Raw genomic sequence first — 18,315 nt, 5'->3', positions numbered from 1 at the left:
TAGTCAAAATCGTAGGGAAAGTTTAGGGCATATCGCACCGTGTGTACAGACCTTAAAGTAGCCCCAATGCAATCTATCGAACGCCTTTTCAGCATCAATGGACAGAGTCAATAAAGGCTCTTTTTAAAATCGCAATATTCTATTATATTAAACACTCTGCGAGTGTTGTCTGGAGCCTGCCTGCCTGGAACAAATCCCTCGTGGTCAAGTGCAATCAGAGAGGGGAGAAGCGGGTTAAGGTGCAAAGCAATCAGTTTGATGTCCGTATCCAATAGGGCTATTGTTGATAATTATTCACAGAGGTAGTAGTCTTACCTGGCTTTGGAATCGCCACTATTTGAGTCTCAAGAATTTCTTTAGGAAAGCTCTTGGTATCAGAGGTTTCATGAAAAACTACTAAAATCTACGGGACTAAGCAAGTTTTATAACGTTTATAAAAATTCATTGGCTAGCCATCCGGAGCTGGGGCCTTATCAGCCGGCATCATGTCAATAACCGCTTCTACCTCAGGAAGGAACCAGGGAGCACAGAGAGATAAACAGGCATTGGAGTCCAGGACAGGCAGATCCAGAGCACTCAGAAGTGATATTGGAGTCTAACAGCTGGGGTGTGTCAAGGTCAGGCCGCAAGTTATATAATTGGGAATAATACTCCGCAAAAGGTATTTGCTCTATCGAATTGGTCTGAAACTTTAGTACCTCTAGAGTTATTTACAAACTAGATTTTTGCCTACGCACGGCAGCCTCTCAGCTTCCTAGCTAACAGATGGCCGGCTTTATTATGAAACACATAAAAACGTTGATTAAGGAGAGATATTTAACTGAACTTCTTGCAAAGAAAAGGTGTTATCTTTCTCTCTCGTTAATAGCAGCTTTAAAGAGAGACTTGTTAGTGGGATCAGCCTTATGGGCAGCTTCCAAGTCGGCAGCCTCTTTTTCAGCCAATTCAAAATGACGTTTGTAGGTTTTCTTAATACCTGAACCACATATCACTGCCTTAAGAGAGCACCCAATGATTAAAAGTGTTTGTTTCTTCAGGGTGGTTGGTATTCAGGTAGAGGGAAATGGATTGTTGAATAGCCTGTTGAGCCTCTGGCAGAGTGGGGATAAAATTACCGAGCATCCACGATCCAGAAGTGACCCTACGCTCACCCATATCCCAAATAAAAAAAAATAGAGGTGATCGGACCGTGTAATGGGCAATATATCAACTTGACATATGGACGACAGAGTACACCTATCCATCAGTACTAGATCGATTCTGGAGTAGGATCGATGTACATGAGAGTAGTATGAGTAATCTCGAACCGTAGGGTGTTTAGAGCGCCATGCATCATAAAAATCATATTCGCTTAGTAGGGTACAGAAACCACATGAGGATTCCTGTGGTGCACCAGATCTCAAAGTTGTCAATCGAGACCTATCTACATGTGGGTACAGGACCATATTAAAGTCTCCAAGAACCATAAGAGCCCCCTTAAAATATCACTGGAGGACGGAGCAAAATTTCCTACAAAAGGGTAATTGCCTGGAGTTGGGAGCATAATATGAGACCAGCGTGACAACCATGTCATTCAGACGACCAATTACAATGAGGTAACTTCCCCCTGGATCCGCATATTGGGAGACTAAAGTAAAACAACAGTGTAATGATATCAGAATGGCTACTCCTGCCTTTTTAGTAGGACCATTGGCCATGTAACAATGAGGGTACCAGGCATCAAATAACCGGGGAGGGACAGAACTCTTAAAGTGGGTTTCTTGAACGGCAACTGTGTGCGCCTTCAACCTGTGAACGCAAGATAAAGCTAATATCCACTTCTGTGGAAGTTTTAGCCTTTGGCATTAATGGATACTATGTTAACCATAACAATTGTCCAAGGAGATAGCCATAGAAAGCAGTAAACAAAATGTAAACGGTAATGATCGTTGATTGACGTAGTGTAAATGTCCATAATCACATAGAAAGAGAGCCATTATCGCTACCCCACAGTTGTCCAGTCCAGCTGAAGACGATAGTCGGGGAAGAGGAGCCTCATACCATCTCCCACTGTGGTAACAGACACCGTAGACCTCTCGCGAGAAATCAGAAGGCTGGTCTGAAAGCCCAATCTGTAGACTATATTTTCTTTCCGAAGGACAGCTGTAACAGGCTGGAATGAGCGTCTTTTAGTCCGTGTAGCCCGAGAGAAGTCTCCAAAAAGTTGTAGAGAACCCAAGACGTCCGAAGAGTGAGACGAAGGCCGGGCAGCCTTAAGCAGAGCTTCCTTGATATGAAAAAAATTAATTCTCATTAAGACATCTCTGGGGACTCCATCCGAAGCATTCTTAGCTTTTGGTGATCTGTTAATGCGATCTATAAGCAGATCCGGAGGTAGAGGCGGAAGGGAGCAGTTTCCTGAACAATTTGAAAGCAACATCTTGAAGACTACTGTTAGATACCATTTGAGAGACACCTCGTAATTTAAGATTGTTCCTTCTCGATCTGTCCTTCAGGTCAGCAAGTATATCACTTAAGAGTGCCACCTCGCCTTCAAGGGATTCATGGGAAACAATTAGGTCATTGTGGGACCCCACCACTTCCCCCATTTTCAGTTCCAAGTGATTTGTACGTTCTCCAAGATCATCTACGGATTGTTGGCAAGCTTGTAGATTAGAACTGTCAAAGTCGAAAAATATTGCAGTACACACATCACAAACAAACTACGCACAGATGGCCTCCATGCGCGTACTTGCTCTGCTGTGCGTGCACATATTCGCAATTTGCGTATGGCCGCTCCAGCGGTCCAGCGCATTAGCGCGTGGTATGTGTATTTACGGTAAAGTTTGTGAACGCATGGAAGGCCTTCAAAACACATTACATATTTAATCCAAATAGTGCACAATGAACACATAGTATCCCTGCACCACATCAGAAAGTAACAGCAGTTTAAATGGTATCAGAACAGAGGGATTCACCTTTACAGGATAGGAGGGGACAGAACAAGGTTATAAGGTGGTGTTTGGTATCCAGCTGAAGGGTATTTTAAGGGTAACATTCCGGTGTTGGTTTGAGAAAGATCGCATGTTCCTGCGGATAGTTATGTGCAGGAGCAGAATATAGATATAAACTGTATTTACTGTACATTATGTATGCGGCGGGAATCCAGAGGAGACCACCCACAAGAGCAGTTGGGAAAGACATCGCCTACCTATTCAAACCGACCTATGACCTCTCCTGTACTGTAAATGTGCATCCCTGTGTCCAATGGATAAAGAGATTACAGTATCCATTGTGTTAAGTTTTGGATGAATTGTATAAAGAGAGCCTGCAGCAGGCCTGGTCAGAGACAAGACTCACAACATTATCTATCAGATGGCGGAGGACCAGACTGGGTAGCGCGGCGAATCCACTCACGTATGTAACATTGACTGTAGCCATTTACTCTGCTATATATATATTGTATTGTATTTATTTTGTATTGTAACCCCCTTTCAGCAATAATACGCTGTGGTGTCGGAAGCCAGTGGTTTAGCCACAGACTGGTGTCGTGTCTTTCCTTCCCTGCTAAGGTTTTAAGTGTAATAGCATCACACTGCATTGCTGCATAAGGTTTAAAGTGTAATAACATCACACTGCATTGCTGCATAAGGTTTAAAGTGTATTAGTAACGCATCACATTGCTGTATAAGGTTTAAAGTGTGTTCATTGGGTGTGTACGCGCTGTGTGTACTTTGACCGTCAGCGCTGCGTTTGTACGCTAAGTCCGTACACAGCACGGGACTTTGTACGCTAATAGCGTACAAAGTACGTAGAGTGTGTATTAAGTACAGCGGCCGCAGTGGCTCCATGGTAAAGTGTAATTAAGGTGTGTTTAAGGTATAGCTTTCATTCCTGCATATAAAACGGCATTATCAGAACAAAAGTCCGCAGCAACCTCTGATTTGAATTGGTTCAAAAGTAGCTTCATAGTACCAACCGTTAAGGCATCATTATCACCTATCTTCGGAGGGATAGCATCGCCACGGGTTGGAGACGAAGAGGCTGCAGGGGGGGGAAGGTTTCACACTGACAGCCGATTTAGAGGCCGATTAAGTAGAGGTGCGTTGAGGTGAAGGTTTGAAAAAAGCCTCTTGCGATACTGCAAGTGGCTTCCAAGGTCTCACTTCAGGGACCCATGGTCCCGGGTCTAAACCGCCGCTTCAGACAATCAGCAACAGGGCAGAACGATGTCCGCCGCCAAATCCCTTCTCTCTGGATCTCCCGTCAGGGTCCGGCTCTGGGGGGTGGGAAGGCAACAACCTGCAGGGACTGATTCACCAGCCCCCAAGTTTCGCAAAAAGTACCACCAGCTGTAAACTGCTATATAAGAACAGGCTATATATAATGGGCGGGCTCTAAGAGGGATTATAAGCCCTTTATTACACTGAAAACAGAAGAGCTCCTATAAGCCACGACCACCTCAGACAGCAGTCAGGCCACGCTCCCCCCCCAATGTTTTTAATTCTGTCTTATGGTTAGAGCCAAGACACTGGTCCCATAAACGGATATACTTGCATCACTCTTCATAATAGAGAACTAAAGGTTAAGAGTAATTTTCCATTATACAATTTGAATTAGAATATTAGCACTTAGGAGCAAAACAAGACTTTCAAAGTGGTGTTGGACTCATTATTTAGTTAAATTTTAAGTTACTTTATAACAGGCATTTTCAGCATCAGTACTCAAATACCCCCCAAAGCACATACTCGTCTAATATTTTACTTTCTCCTATGCGGCAGCAACTTGGAGGGGTAAAGAAGCAGATAGGACACTCCACATGATAATAGCCCCCTGCCATCTCATGGCATTCTGCTGCGAATCATAGTTATACGACTAGGCGCCGTGGCAAAATGACAAGATTTTCATAGAATCGCAATGTACTGGCCCTGCCCCTCCACATGGATCGGTAATCTGCGACTTTATGCGCCCCATCCTGTCCATTTCATTGGGAAATGGGTAGGAGGCAAGAGGGTCACTTACTCTACAGTGGTCCTGGGATACTCCCTGAAATTGTGGAAGTCTCCCAGACATTACAGGTAAGGTATATCCCGACAGGCCATGTTTCCCGTCAGTGGAACCAGGTGAAATAATGACTGACCAAGCAAAAAAGATTAACTCACCTTTGCATGCACCTGAAAAGTATAAGTTGTTAGGTGTATGTGAAGACTGGATTTGAAAACCAATTTATATGTATATTTGCAAATATTTGTATGAAATTAAAAACAAAGGAATTTTAATCAAATGAAAATCTGTTAATGTAAAAATAAGTATATTCGTTTTGATTACTGATTCACAATGTACTGAATGAGGTATAGAAATGTCATGCATACAAGCGGATTTAGATAATAATTTTATTTATATAGCATTCTTTCTCCAATAGGACTCAAGGCGCTTAACAGATACATAGCATAATATAGTACAGAAAATAATAAAGTACAGAAAAGCTTTTCATAAAATACAGAAGCATGTAGATACTAAGGGGACATTATGGAAATGCTTGAGTAAACAGGAAAGTTGAGTGTACTTTTGAAGGATTCTATAGTTGGGGCCTCTCGCACTGTGCGGGGAAGTGAGTTCCATAGAGTCTGAGCCGCATGACTAAAAGCTCGACCCCCAGATGAATTATGGGAGATTATAGGTACTGCTAAAAGTCCTTCATCTACAGATCGCAGTAATCGAGTGGGGCAGTATGTGGTCAGTCGCTGCTTCAGGTAACTTGGGCCCTGGTCATGTACGGCTTTAAAACTCAGTAAGCCAATCTTGAAGATGATTCGCCATCTTACAGGCAGCCAGTGAGGGGAGTAGAGTATGGGTGTTATGTGGCTAGAACGGGGCTGGTCGGTTAAACGCCTGGCAGCTGTGTTTTGCACAAGCTGTAAGCGGTGCAATTCTTTTGCTGGGAGACCAAGGTAGAGGGCATTACAGTAGTCTAATATAATCTTAGATCAATATAATCTTAACAGAAATATTTCTGCATCTTAACTGGGTACACACTAGACCACAGGTTCTCAAAACTCGGTCCACAGGACCCCACATGGGGCATGTTTTTAAGGTCTCCTCACAGAATCACAATTGAAATAATGAGCTCCACCTGTGGACTTTTAAAAATATGTTAGTGAGTAATTAATACACCTGTGCACCTGCTGGGTTACCTGCAAAACATGCACTTTGTGGGGTCCTGAGGACCGAGTTTGAGAACCTGTGCACTAGACGATATAGTGGACAATGTGCCCAATTCCAACACATCATTCACGATATTGTCTAGTGTGTATGCACTATGCTGCTGATGTGCAGGCAGCGATATCGCCAGCAAAGGGATTTGCTGCCTGCCGCATGCAGCATGGCCACTGCTCCTCCCCCGCCGTCGTTTGTCGCTGCCCACATCAGCCTGTGTGTATGCACTTACTGATGCTGGCCCCACCGTCGCCGTTATCGGTTGGTACACACATTGCCTAGCTTTAAACTTATTTCTGTGAAGGTAAGTCATATGAAATGTATATAATTCCTAATGCTCTTTGCATGCCTTGAATCAACAAAAGCAGTAAACAAATAGAAACATATAATTTGATAGCAGATAAGAACCACTTGGCCCATCTAGACTGACCCTTTTTTTTACCTTTTGGTAACCTCAACCCTATTTTATCCTTAGTTCTTTGTAAGGATATTCTTAGGTCTATCCCAAACATGTCTTACTGTATTAGCTTCTACCACCTTTCATGGGAGGCTATTCCACCTGGGATCCGGTCTGAAGATCGACAGTATCTAGGTCGACAATGTTTAGGTCGACCACTATGTCGACATGGATGGAAGGTCGACAGGGTTTCTAGGTCGACATGTGCTAGGTCGACAGGTCTAAAGGTCAACGTGAGTATTTCACATTTTTTTTCTTTTTTTGAATTTTTTCATACTTAACGATCCACGTGGACTACGATTGGAACAGTAATCTGTGCCGAGCCACCATGCCCGAAGCATGGCGAGCCATGCGAGGGGACGCGGTGCACTAATTTGGGATCCCGGTCACTCTACGAAGAAAACGACACCAAAAAATAAATAAATCCTCATGTCGACCTTTAGACCTGTCGACCTAGCACAAGTCGACCTAGAAACCCTGTTGACCTTCCATCCGTGTCGACCTAGTGACTGTCGACCTATAGTGGTCGACCTAGATACTGTCGATTTGATGAACCACACCCATTCCACCTATCCACTACCCTTTGACAATGGGAAAATAAAATACTCACTGTTCAGGTTTGTCCAATAACTTCACATCTTCAGATGAGGAGGTCTCATAGTATTTCTTGATGGTCTCCAGCTCCTCTTTCTGTGCTCTCTATGACAGTATTGTTAAGATAAATATGTATAGCAAATCCTGGTACATTACATTTTAATCTGAAGTAGCATATAAACAAAAACCACTAACCCTCAAAAGTGAAATGACCCAGATTTAGGGGAATAATTCAATTGCAGGCGATAGCCCGTTTTCGTGTGAAAAGTTTAGGGTACAAAGTTAGGGAAACTCCCTATTTTAAGGTATAAATGTCGGGATTTGGTTCAGAATCACTGGGAAACCCTCCCTGATGATTAGGCACTTAGAATTTAATTATCTTAATTTGGTCAATAAGATGATGTCATTTTTTTGGATGATCATGTACAAAATGCAGGAAAATGGGTTAATTGATGTGGGACAGGTTTAAGGGGGTGATATATGAATAGGACAGGTGTTTTTTACGATTGCAGGTGGCTGTTAGAGGTGTTTTTTTAAAAGATTTTTTTTAAAGCGAATTAAAACGACACAAAAATAAACTTTCAGACATTTGATGCACCCCTAATTTAAGAGCCTTTATTTTGCAGAAAACACTTGCTTTCTATAAATTTTTTTTTTTTTTTTTACTAGTTTAGAAAATTGCTTATAACAGCCATTGACACGAGAACCCCAAATTCATTTATTATGGCCAATAATAGACTTCTATACAGTTATCATATAATAGTTAGTCTTTTTTTGGGAGTACATGCAGATGTCCCCCTTTTCATCTATACTTAACACATGTAAAATCAGCAAGAATTATCAGGTGAAACACTAAACACCCCTTTTCTAATTGGATTGTACGATAAATGGGAGCACGCATACAGGCGTACACTTAATTGAATTACCCCGATTATGCACAATAATAACCCCACAAACAAAAACTACTTTAAGCAATGCTACACAACAAATCTGAAACACAACTGTAAAAAGGTGCATTATTAAATACTGGTTGAGTATCCCATATCCAAAATGCTTGGGGCCAGAAGTATTTTGGATATCAGATTTTTCTGTATTTTGGAATAATTGCATATCATAATGAGATATCATGGCGATGGGACCCAAATCTAGGCATCGAATGCATTTATGTTTCATATACACTTTATACACACAGCCTGAAGGTAATTGTATCCAATATTTTTAATAACTTTGTGCATTAAACAAATTTTGTGTACATACACACTATTCATTTATGTTTCATACAAACAGCCTAAAGGTCATTTAATACAATCTTTTTAATAACTGTGTATTAAACAAAGTTTGTGTACATCGAGCCATCAGAAAACAAAGATTTCACTATCTCCCTCAAAAAAATCCATATTTCGGAATATTTGGATATGGGATACTCAACCTGTATATACTGTATATTTGGCACGTGACATTTTCTGTATTTTTGTTTTTTTACCACATTAGCTTTTAGAAATGTCTATGTTTATGAGTAAGTTTAAGCATTGTTACAATCTCACATCGTTTTACGTACGTTTTCATACAAGGCCTCTATGGTCTCCAGATCTACCACAGAATCATCTACATTTAGAATAGCTGCAGAAACAAAATGAGAAATAAATAAGAATTTACTTACCGATAATTATATTTCTCATAGTCCGTAGTGGATGCTGGGGACTCCGAAAGGACCATGGGGGGGGGGGGATAGCGGCTCCGCAGGAGACAGGGCACAAAAGTAAAAGCTTTAGGACTACCTGGTGTGCACTGGCTCCTCCCCCTATGACCCTCCTCCAAGCCTCAGTTAGGATACGGTGCCCGGACGAGCGTACACAATAAGGAAGGATTTTGAATCCCGGGTAAGACTCATACCAGCCACACCAATCACACTGTACAACTTGTGATCTGAACCCAGTTAACAGCATGATAACAGAGGAGCCTCTGAAAAGATGGCTCACAACAATAATAACCCGATTTTTGTAACAATAACTATGTACAAGTATTGCAGACAATCCGCACTTGGGATGGGCGCCCAGCATCCACTACGGACTATGAGAAATAGAATTATCGGTAAGTAAATTCTTATTTTCTCTGACGTCCTAGTGGATGCTGGGGACTCCGAAAGGACCATGGGGATTATACCAAAGCTCCCAAACGGGCGGGAGAGTGCGGATGACTCTGCAGCACCGAATGAGAGAACTCCAGGTCCTCCTCAGCCAGGGTATCAAATTTGTAGAATTTAGCAAACGTGTTTGCCCCTGACCAAGTAGCTGCTCGGCAAAGTTGTAAAGCCGAGAACCCTCGGGCAGCCGCCCAAGATGAGCCCACTTTTCGTGTGGAATGGGCTTTTACAGATTTTGGCTGTGGCAGGCCTGCCACAGAATGTGCAAGCTGAATTGTACTACAAATCCAACGAGCAATAGTCTGCTTAGAAGCAGGAGCACCCAGCTTGTTGGGTGCATACAGGATAAACAGCGAGTCAGATTTTCTGACTCCAGCCGTCCTGGAAACATATATTTTCAGGGCCCTGACTACGTCCAGCAACTTGGAATCCTCCAAGTCCCTAGTAGCCGCAGGTACCACAATAGGCTGGTTTAAGTGAAACGCTGAAACCACCTTAGGGAGAAATTGGGGACGAGTCCTCAATTCTGCCCTGTCCGTATGAAAAATTAGGTAAGGGCTTTTATAGGATAAAGCCGCCAATTCTGAGACACGCCTGGCTGAAGCCAGGGCTAACAGCATTACCACTTTCCATGTGAGATATTTTAAGTCCACAGTGGTGAGTGGTTCAAACCAATGTGATTTTAGGAAACCCAAAACTACATTGAGATCCTAAGGTGCCACTGGAGGCACAAAAGGAGGCTGTATATGCAGTACCCCCTTGACAAACGTCTGAACTTCAGGAACTGAAGCTAGTTCTTTTTGGAAGAATATCGACAGGGCGAAATTTGAACCTTAATGGACACTAATTTTAGGCCCATAGACAGTCCTGTTTGCAGGAAATGCAGGAAACGACCCAGTTGAAATTCCTCTGTAGGGGCCTTCCTGGCCTCACACCACGCAACATATTTCCTCCAAATACGGTGATAATGTTGCACAGTTACATCCTTCCTGGCTTTGATCAGGGTAGGGATGACTTCATCCGGAATGCCTTTTTCCTTCAGGATCCGGCGTTCAACCGCCATGCCGTCAAACGCAGCCGCGGTAAGTCTTGGAACAGACAGGGTCCCTGCTGGAGCAGGTCCTTTCTTAGAGGTAGAGGCCACGGGTCTTCCGTGAGCATCTCTTGAAGTTCCGGGTACCAAGTCCTTCTTGGCCAATCCGGAGCCACGAGTATAGTCCTTACTCCTCTCCTTCTTATGATTCTCAGTACCTTGGGTATGAGAGGCAGAGGAGGGAACACATACACTGGCTGGTACACCCACGGTGTTACCAGAGCGTCCACAGCTATTGCCTGAGGGTCCCTTGACCTGGCGCAATATCTGTCCAGTTTTTTGTTGAGGCGGGACGCCATCATGTCCACCTTTGGTTTTTCCCAACGGTTCACAATCATGTGGAAGACTTCTGGGTGAAGTCCCCACTCTCCCGGGTGGAGGTCGTGTCTGCTGAGGAAGTCTGCTTCCCAGTTGTCCACTCCCGGAATGAACACAGCTGACAGTGCTATCACATGATTTTCCGCCCAGCGAAGAATCCTTGCAACTTCCGTCATTGCCCTCCTGCTTCTTGTGCCGCCCTGTCTGTTTACGTGGGCGACTGCCGTGATGTTGTCCGACTGGATCAACACCGGCTGACCCTGAAGCAGAGGCCTTGCCTGACTTAGGGCATTGTAAATGGCCCTTAGTTCCAGGATATTTATGTGAAGTGACGTTTCCATGCTTGACCACAAGCCCTGGAAATTTTTTCCCTGTGTGACTGCTCCCCAGCCTCTCAGGCTGGCATCCGTGGTCACCAGGACCCAGTCCTGAATGCCGAATCTGCGGCCCTCTAGAAGATGAGCACTCTGTAACCACCACAGGAGAGACACCCTTGTCCTTGGAGACAGGGTTATCCGCTGATGCATTTGAAGATGCGATCCGGACCATTTGTCCAGCAGATCCCACTGAAAAGTTCTTGCGTGGAATCTGCCGAATGGAATCGCTTCGTAAGAAGCCACCATTTTTCCCAGGACCCTTGTGCATTGATGCACTGACACTTGGCCTGGTTTTAGGAGGTTCCTGACTAGGTCGGATAACTCCCTGGCTTTCTCCTCCGGGAGAAACACCTTTTTCTGGACTGTGTCCAGAATCATCCCTAGGAACAGCAGACGTGTCGTCGGAATCAGCTGCGATTTTGGAATATTTAGAATCCACCCGTGCTGTCGTAGTACTACTTGAGATAGTGCTACTCCGACCTCTAACTGTTCTCTGGACCTTGCCCTTATCAGGAGATCGTCCAAGTAAGGGATAATTAAGACGCCTTTTCTTCGAAGAAGAATCATCATTTCGGCCATTACCTTGGTAAAGACCCGGGGTGCCGTGGACAATCCAAACGGCAGCGTCTGAAACTGATAGTGACAGTTCTGTACCACAAACCTGAGGTACCCTTGGTGAGAAGGGCAAATTGGGACATGGAGGTTAGCATCCTTGATGTCCAGAGACACCATATAGTCCCCTTCTTCCAGGTTCGCTATCACTGCTCTGAGTGACTCCATCTTGAATTTGAACCTTTGTATGTAAGTGTTCAAGGATTTCAGATTTAAAATAGGTCTCACCGAGCCGTCCGGCTTCGGTACCACAAACAGCGTGGAATAATACCCCTTTCCCTGTTGTAGGAGGGGTACCATGATTATCACCTGCTGGGAATACAGCTTGTGAATGGCTTCCAATACCGCCTCCCTGTCGGAGGGAGACGTTGGTAAAGCAGACTTCAGGAACCGGCGAGGGGGAAACGTTTCGAATTCCAATTTGTACCCCTGAGATACTACCTGCAGGATCCAGGGGTCCACTTGCGAGTGAGCCCACTGCGCGCTGAAATTCTTGAGACGGGCCCCCACCGTGCCTGAGTCCGCTTGTAAGGCCCCAGCGTCATGCTGAGGACTTGGCAGAAGCGGGGGAGGGCTTCTGTTCCTGGGAAGAGGCTGCCTGCTGCAGTCTTTTTCCCCTTCCTCTGCCCCGGGGCAGATATGAGTGGCCTTTTGCCTGCTTGCCCTTATGGGGACGAAAGGACTGAGCCTGAAAAGACGGTGTCTTTTTCTGCTGAGAGGTGACCTGGGGTAAAAAGGTGGATTTCCCAGCCGTTGCCGTGGCCACCAGGTCCGATAGACCGACCCCAAATAACTCCTCCCCTTTATACGGCAATACTTCCATATGCCGTTTGGAATCCGCATCACCTGACCACTGTCGCGTCCATAACCCTCTTCTGGCAGAAATGGACAGCGCACTTACTCTTGATGCCAGAGTGCAAATATCCCTCTGTGCATCTCGCATATGTAGAAATGCATCCTTTAAATGCTCTATAGTCAATAATATACTGTCCCTGTCCAGGGTATCAATATTTTCAGTCAGGGAATCCGACCAAGCCACCCCAGCACTGCACATCCAGGCTGAGGCGATTGCTGGTCGCAGTATAATACCAGTATGTGTGTATATACTTTTTAGGATATTTTCCAGCTTCCTATCAGCTGGTTCCTTGAGGGCGGCCGTATCAGGAGACGGTAACGCCACTTGTTTTGATAAGCGTGTGAGCGCCTTATCTACCCTAGGGGGTGTTTCCCAACGCGCCCTAACCTCTGGCGGGAAAGGGTATAATGCCAATAATTTTTTAGAAATTAGCAGTTTTTTATCGGGGGAAACCCACGCTTCATCACACACCTCATTTAATTCATCTGATTCAGGAAAAACTACTGGTAGTTTTTTCACACCCCACATAATACCCTTTTTTGTGGTACTTGTAGTATCAGAAATGTTCAAAACCTCCTTAATTGCCGTGATCATGTAACGTGTGGCCCTACTGGAAAATACGTTTGTTTCCTCACCGTCGACACTGGAGTCAGTGTCCGTGTCTGGGTCTGTGTCGACCATCTGAGGTAACGGGCGCTTTAGAGCCCCTGACGGTGTTTGAGACGCCTGTACAGGTAATAACTGATTTGCCGGCTGTCTCATGTCGTCAACAGTCTTTTGTAAAGTGCTGACACTATCACGTAATTCCTTCCATAAGACCATCCAGTCAGGTGTCGACTCCCTAGGGGGTGACATCACTATTACAGGCAATTGCTCCGCCTCCATACCATTTTCCTCCTCATACATGTCGACACAACGTACCGACACACAGCACACACACAGGGAATGCTCTGATAGAGGACAGGACCCCACTAGCCCTTTGGGGAGACAGAGGGAGAGTTTGCCAGCACACACCAGAGCGCTATATATATACAGGGATAACCTTATATAAGTGTTTTTCCCTTATATAGCTGCTGTATAGATTTATCTGCCAAATTAGTGCCCCCCCTCTCTTGTTTTACCCTGTTTCTGTAGTGCAGGACTGCAGGGGAGAGTCAGGGAGCTTCCCTCCAACGGAGCTGTGAGGAAAAATGGCGCCAGTGTGCTGAGGAGATAAGCTCCGCCCCCTTCTCGGCGGCCTTTCTCCCGCTTTTTTAAGGAAAAATTGGCAGGGGTTAAATGCATCCATATAGCCCAGGAGCTATATGTGATGTATTTTTTGCCATATAAGGTGTTTTTATTGCGTCTCAGGGCGCCCAGCGCCCTGCACCCTCAGTGACCGGAGTGTGAAGTGTGCTGAGAGCAATGGCGCACAGCTGCGGTGCTGTGCGCTACCTTATTGAAGACAGGACGTCTTCTGCCGCCGATTTTCCGGACCTCTTCAGTCTTCTGGCTCTGCAAGGGGGCCGGCGGCGCGGCTCTGGGACCCATCCATGGCTGGGCCTGTGATCGTCCCTCTGGAGCTAATGTCCAGTAGCCTAAGAAGCCCAATCCACTCTGCACGCAGGTGAGTTCGCTTCTTCTCCCCTTAGTCCCTCGGTGCAGTGAACCTGTTGCCAGCAGGATTCACTGAAAATAAAAAACCTATACTTAAACTTTTTTACTAAGCAGCTCAGGAGAGCCACCTAGTGAGCACCCTTCTCGTTCGGGCACAAAAATCTAACTGAGGCTTGGAGGAGGGTCATAGGGGGAGGAGCCAGTGCACACCAGGTAGTCCTAAAGCTTTTACTTTTGTGCCCAGTCTCCTGCGGAGCCGCTATCCCCCCCCATGGTCCTTTCGGAGTCCCCAGCATCCACTAGGACGTCAGAGAAAATAACAGTTTATAGGATACATCAACAAACAAAATATCAAAATGCTTAATGAACCTGAAATGTGTGAACATACAGAAAGTCTTCAATTAATATGATTAACACAAAAGCAGAACATACTCTTGCATGTGACTATATTCTGGATGCAAAAAAATAATGTACTCAACACACCATACTCGGACCATGCCATTACTTCATATGACTTTGGTAAGGAAACCAGGCAAGCAAGTAGGACTACAAAGGACAATCTCGTTGTGCTGTGCATAAAATGCTGCACACATTGCGTAACAGAAAAAAATAATAATTCTACAATAAATGAAAATGGTCTTAACCAAAAAAAAAAATGATAGGCATGTTAAGCACACCAATGCACAGTCAAGGTCATGCACACAGACGAAAAGATTTTATTAAATTTATTTTAAATCATACTACTTATATGGCACAGAGGCCCCCATCATTTACCTGGGTGGCTCACAGGCTCATATACAAGTTTGTTGGTGCCGTAACAAGCATAACACAGTAATGATGGACAAGAGGCTATAAGCAGATTATTTTATTCAAAGATTGGTTGTAAGGGTCTGTTCCCCTTCTCTTTCTCATCTTAGTTCCCACATGCCCCTTCCCGCCCCCTTTTTCTACCCATGAGGAAGGGGTAATGGAAAGGACAGGAGGGAGGGGGGGGGGGGGGTTGGGGGTGTGGCACGAGCGAGGGGACATCAGCCGAAGGCGCTGACATCACTTGCTAAGGAACAGGTGAGGCTGTGGCTGCTCATAGCAAGCAGTAAGAGCTGTGAGAGGAAGCTTTCTAAGGACAGTTGCGAGAGGGTTGGGTTCGGGATCCCAGCTTTTAGATGGCTGGCGGGGGTGAGGCGAGCGCAACAAAGCCCCTTACGGGCTCTGTGGCTCTCTGCGCTCGCCACAGGTTCTATTCCAAACTCTATGGGTGTCGTGGAGTGGGAATAGTACCTGTCGGTCAGCATGCTGACCGGCGAGCTATTGAGTGTTCGGGGTCCTAGCGTTGCTAATGTGATCGGCGGACTCCCGACCCCCGGTCACATAACCGCATCCCTTGTTAGACACACCGAAACAGCTTAATATGATAGATGATAGAACAGCATAAATACAGTTGGTAATGCTATCAAGAAAAGAAAATGAAATACAACACAGTGGAATTTTCTTTCTCTATCGTCCTAAGTGGATGCTGGGGTTCCTGAAAGGACCATGGGGAATAGCGGCTCCGCAGGAGACAGGGCACAAAAAAGTAAAGCTTTTACCAGATCAGGTGGTGTGCACTGGCTCCTCCCCCTATGACCCTCCTCCAGACTCCAGTTAGATTTTGTGCCCGAACGAGAAGGGTGCAATCTAGGTGGCTCTCCTAAAGAGCTGCTTAGAGAAAGTTTAGCTTAGGTTTTTTACTTTACAGTGAGTCCTGCTGGCAACAGGATCACTGCAACGAGGGACTTAGGGGAGAAGTAGTGAACTCACCTGCGTGCAGAGTGGATTTGCTGCTTGGCTACTGGACACTAGCTCCAGAGGGACGATCACAGGTACAGCCTGGATGGTCACCGGAGCCGCGCCGCCGGCCCCCTTGCAGACGCTGAAGAGAGAAGAGGTCCAAAATCGGCGGCTGAAGACTCCTGAGTCTTCATAAAGGTAGCGCACAGCACTGCAGCTGTGCGCCATTTTCCTCTCAGCACACTTCACACAACAGTCACTGAGGGTGCAGAGCGCTGGGGGGGGCGCTCTGAGAGGCAAATAAAAACCTTATTAGAGGCAAAAAATACCTCACATATAGCCCACAGAGGCTATATGGAGATATTTAACCCCTGCCTAACTTCAAAAATAGCGGGAGACGAGCCCGCCGTAAAAGGGGCGGGGCCTATCTCCTCAGCACACAGCGCCATTTTCTCTCACAGAAAAGCTGGAGAGAAGGCTCCCAGGCTCTCCCCTGCACTGCACTACAGAAACAGGGTTAAAACAGAGAGGGGGGGCACTGATTTTGGCGATATTGTATATATATAAAAGATGCTATAAGGGAGAAACACTTATATAAGGTTGTCCCTATATAATTATAGCGTTTTTGGTGTGTGCTGGCAGACTCTCCCTCTGTCTCCCCAAAGGGCTAGTGGGTCCTGTCCTCTGTCAGAGCATTCCCGGTGTGTGTGCTGTGTGTCGGTACGTGTGTGTCGACATGTATGAGGACGATGTTGGTGAGGAGGCGGAGAAATTGCCTGTAATGGTGATGTCACTCTCTAGGGAGTCGACACCGGAATGGATGGCTTATTTAGAGAATTACGTGAGAATGTCAACACGCTGCAAGGTCGGTTGACGACATGAGACGGCCGACAATCTATTAGGACCGGTCCAGGCGTCTCAGAAACACCGTCAGGGGTTTTAAAAACGCCCATTTACCTCAGTCGGTCGACACAGACACAGACACGGACACTGAATACAGTGTCGACGGTGAATAAACAAACGTATTTCTCATTAGGGCCACACGTTAAGGGCAATGAAGGAGGTGTTACGTGTTTCTGATACTACAAGTACCACAAGAAAGGGTATTATGTGGGAGTGGAAAAAACTACCTGTAGTTTTTCCTGAATCAGATAAAATAAAATGAAGTGTGTGATGATGCGTAGGGTTACCCCGATAGCAAATATTGGCGTTATACCCTTTCCCGCCAGAAATTAGGGTACGTTGGGAAACACCCCTTAGGGTGATAAGGCGCTCACACGCTTATCAAGTGGCGTTACCGTCTCCAGATACGGCCGCCCTCAAGGAGCCAGCTGATAGGAAGCTGGAAAAATATCCTAAAAAGTATATACACACATACGGTGGTTATACTGCGACCAGCGATCGCCATCAGCCTGGAGATGCAGTGCTGGGTTGGCTTGGTCGGATTCCCTGACTGAAAATATTTTATTCATGTAGAGCATTTAATAGGATGCATTCTATATATATGTATGTGAGATGCACAGAGGGATATTTGCTCTCTGGCATCAAGATAAGTGCGTTGTCCATATCTCCCAGAAGATGTCAGGGACACGACAGTGGTCAGGTGATACAGATCCCATACGGCAGATGGAAGTATTGCTGTATAAAGGGAAGGAGTTATTTGGGGGTCGGTCCATCGGACCTGGGGACCACAGCAACAGCTGGGAAATCCAACCTTTTTTACCCCAAGTTACATCTCAGCTAAAAAAGACACCGTCTTTTCAGCCTCAATCTTTCCTTTCCCATGAGGGCATGCAGGCAAAAGGCCAGTCATATCTGCCCAGACATAGAGGTAAGGGAAGTAGACTGCAGCAGGCAGCCCTTTCCCAGGAAAAGAAGCCCTCCACCGCGTCTGCCAAGTCCTCAGCATGACGCTGGGGCCGTGCAAGCGGACTCAAGGTGGGGGGGTAGTCTCAAGAGTCTCAGGGCGCAGTGGGATCACTCGCAAGTTGACCCCTAGATCGTACGAGTATTATCCCAGGGGTAAAGATTGGAGAGTCGAGACATCTTCTCCTCGCAGGTTCCTGAAGTCTGCTTTACCAACGGCTCCCTCCGACAGGGAGGCAGCATTGGAAACAATTCACAAGCTGTATATCCAGCAGGTGATAATCAAAGTACCCCTCCTACGACAAGGAAAAGGGTATTATTTTTCCACACTATATTGTGGTACTGAAGCCAGACGGCTTGGTGACACATAGTCTAAATCTAAAATGTTTTGAACACTTACATAAAAGGTTCAAATCGAGATAAAGTCACTCAGAGCAGTGA

At 45.6% G+C, this 18,315-nt stretch overlaps 1 protein-coding gene across 3 annotated transcripts in view; it reads right to left on the bottom strand.

Annotated features, from left to right (window-relative positions):
- FMN1 (formin 1) overlaps positions 1-18,315 on the bottom strand; it is a 517,710-nt gene that overhangs the window by 108,453 nt on the left and 390,942 nt on the right. For all 3 annotated transcript variants that reach the window (XM_063948025.1, XM_063948026.1, XM_063948027.1), the window contains 2 exons: positions 8,805-8,866; positions 7,263-7,351 (listed from right to left, as the gene is read on the bottom strand). In XM_063948025.1, the coding sequence (XP_063804095.1) occupies positions 7,263-7,351; positions 8,805-8,866 (151 nt within the window). The remainder of the gene's footprint in view (positions 1-7,262; positions 7,352-8,804; positions 8,867-18,315) is intronic.

Source organism: Pseudophryne corroboree, chromosome 12 (genome assembly GCF_028390025.1).
Source record: "Pseudophryne corroboree isolate aPseCor3 chromosome 12, aPseCor3.hap2, whole genome shotgun sequence".
In the NCBI taxonomy this organism is placed as follows: domain Eukaryota; kingdom Metazoa; phylum Chordata; class Amphibia; order Anura; family Myobatrachidae; genus Pseudophryne; species Pseudophryne corroboree.
The sequence above is the reverse complement of the archived record's forward strand: the minus strand, read 5'-3'. Positions and strand labels throughout refer to the sequence as shown.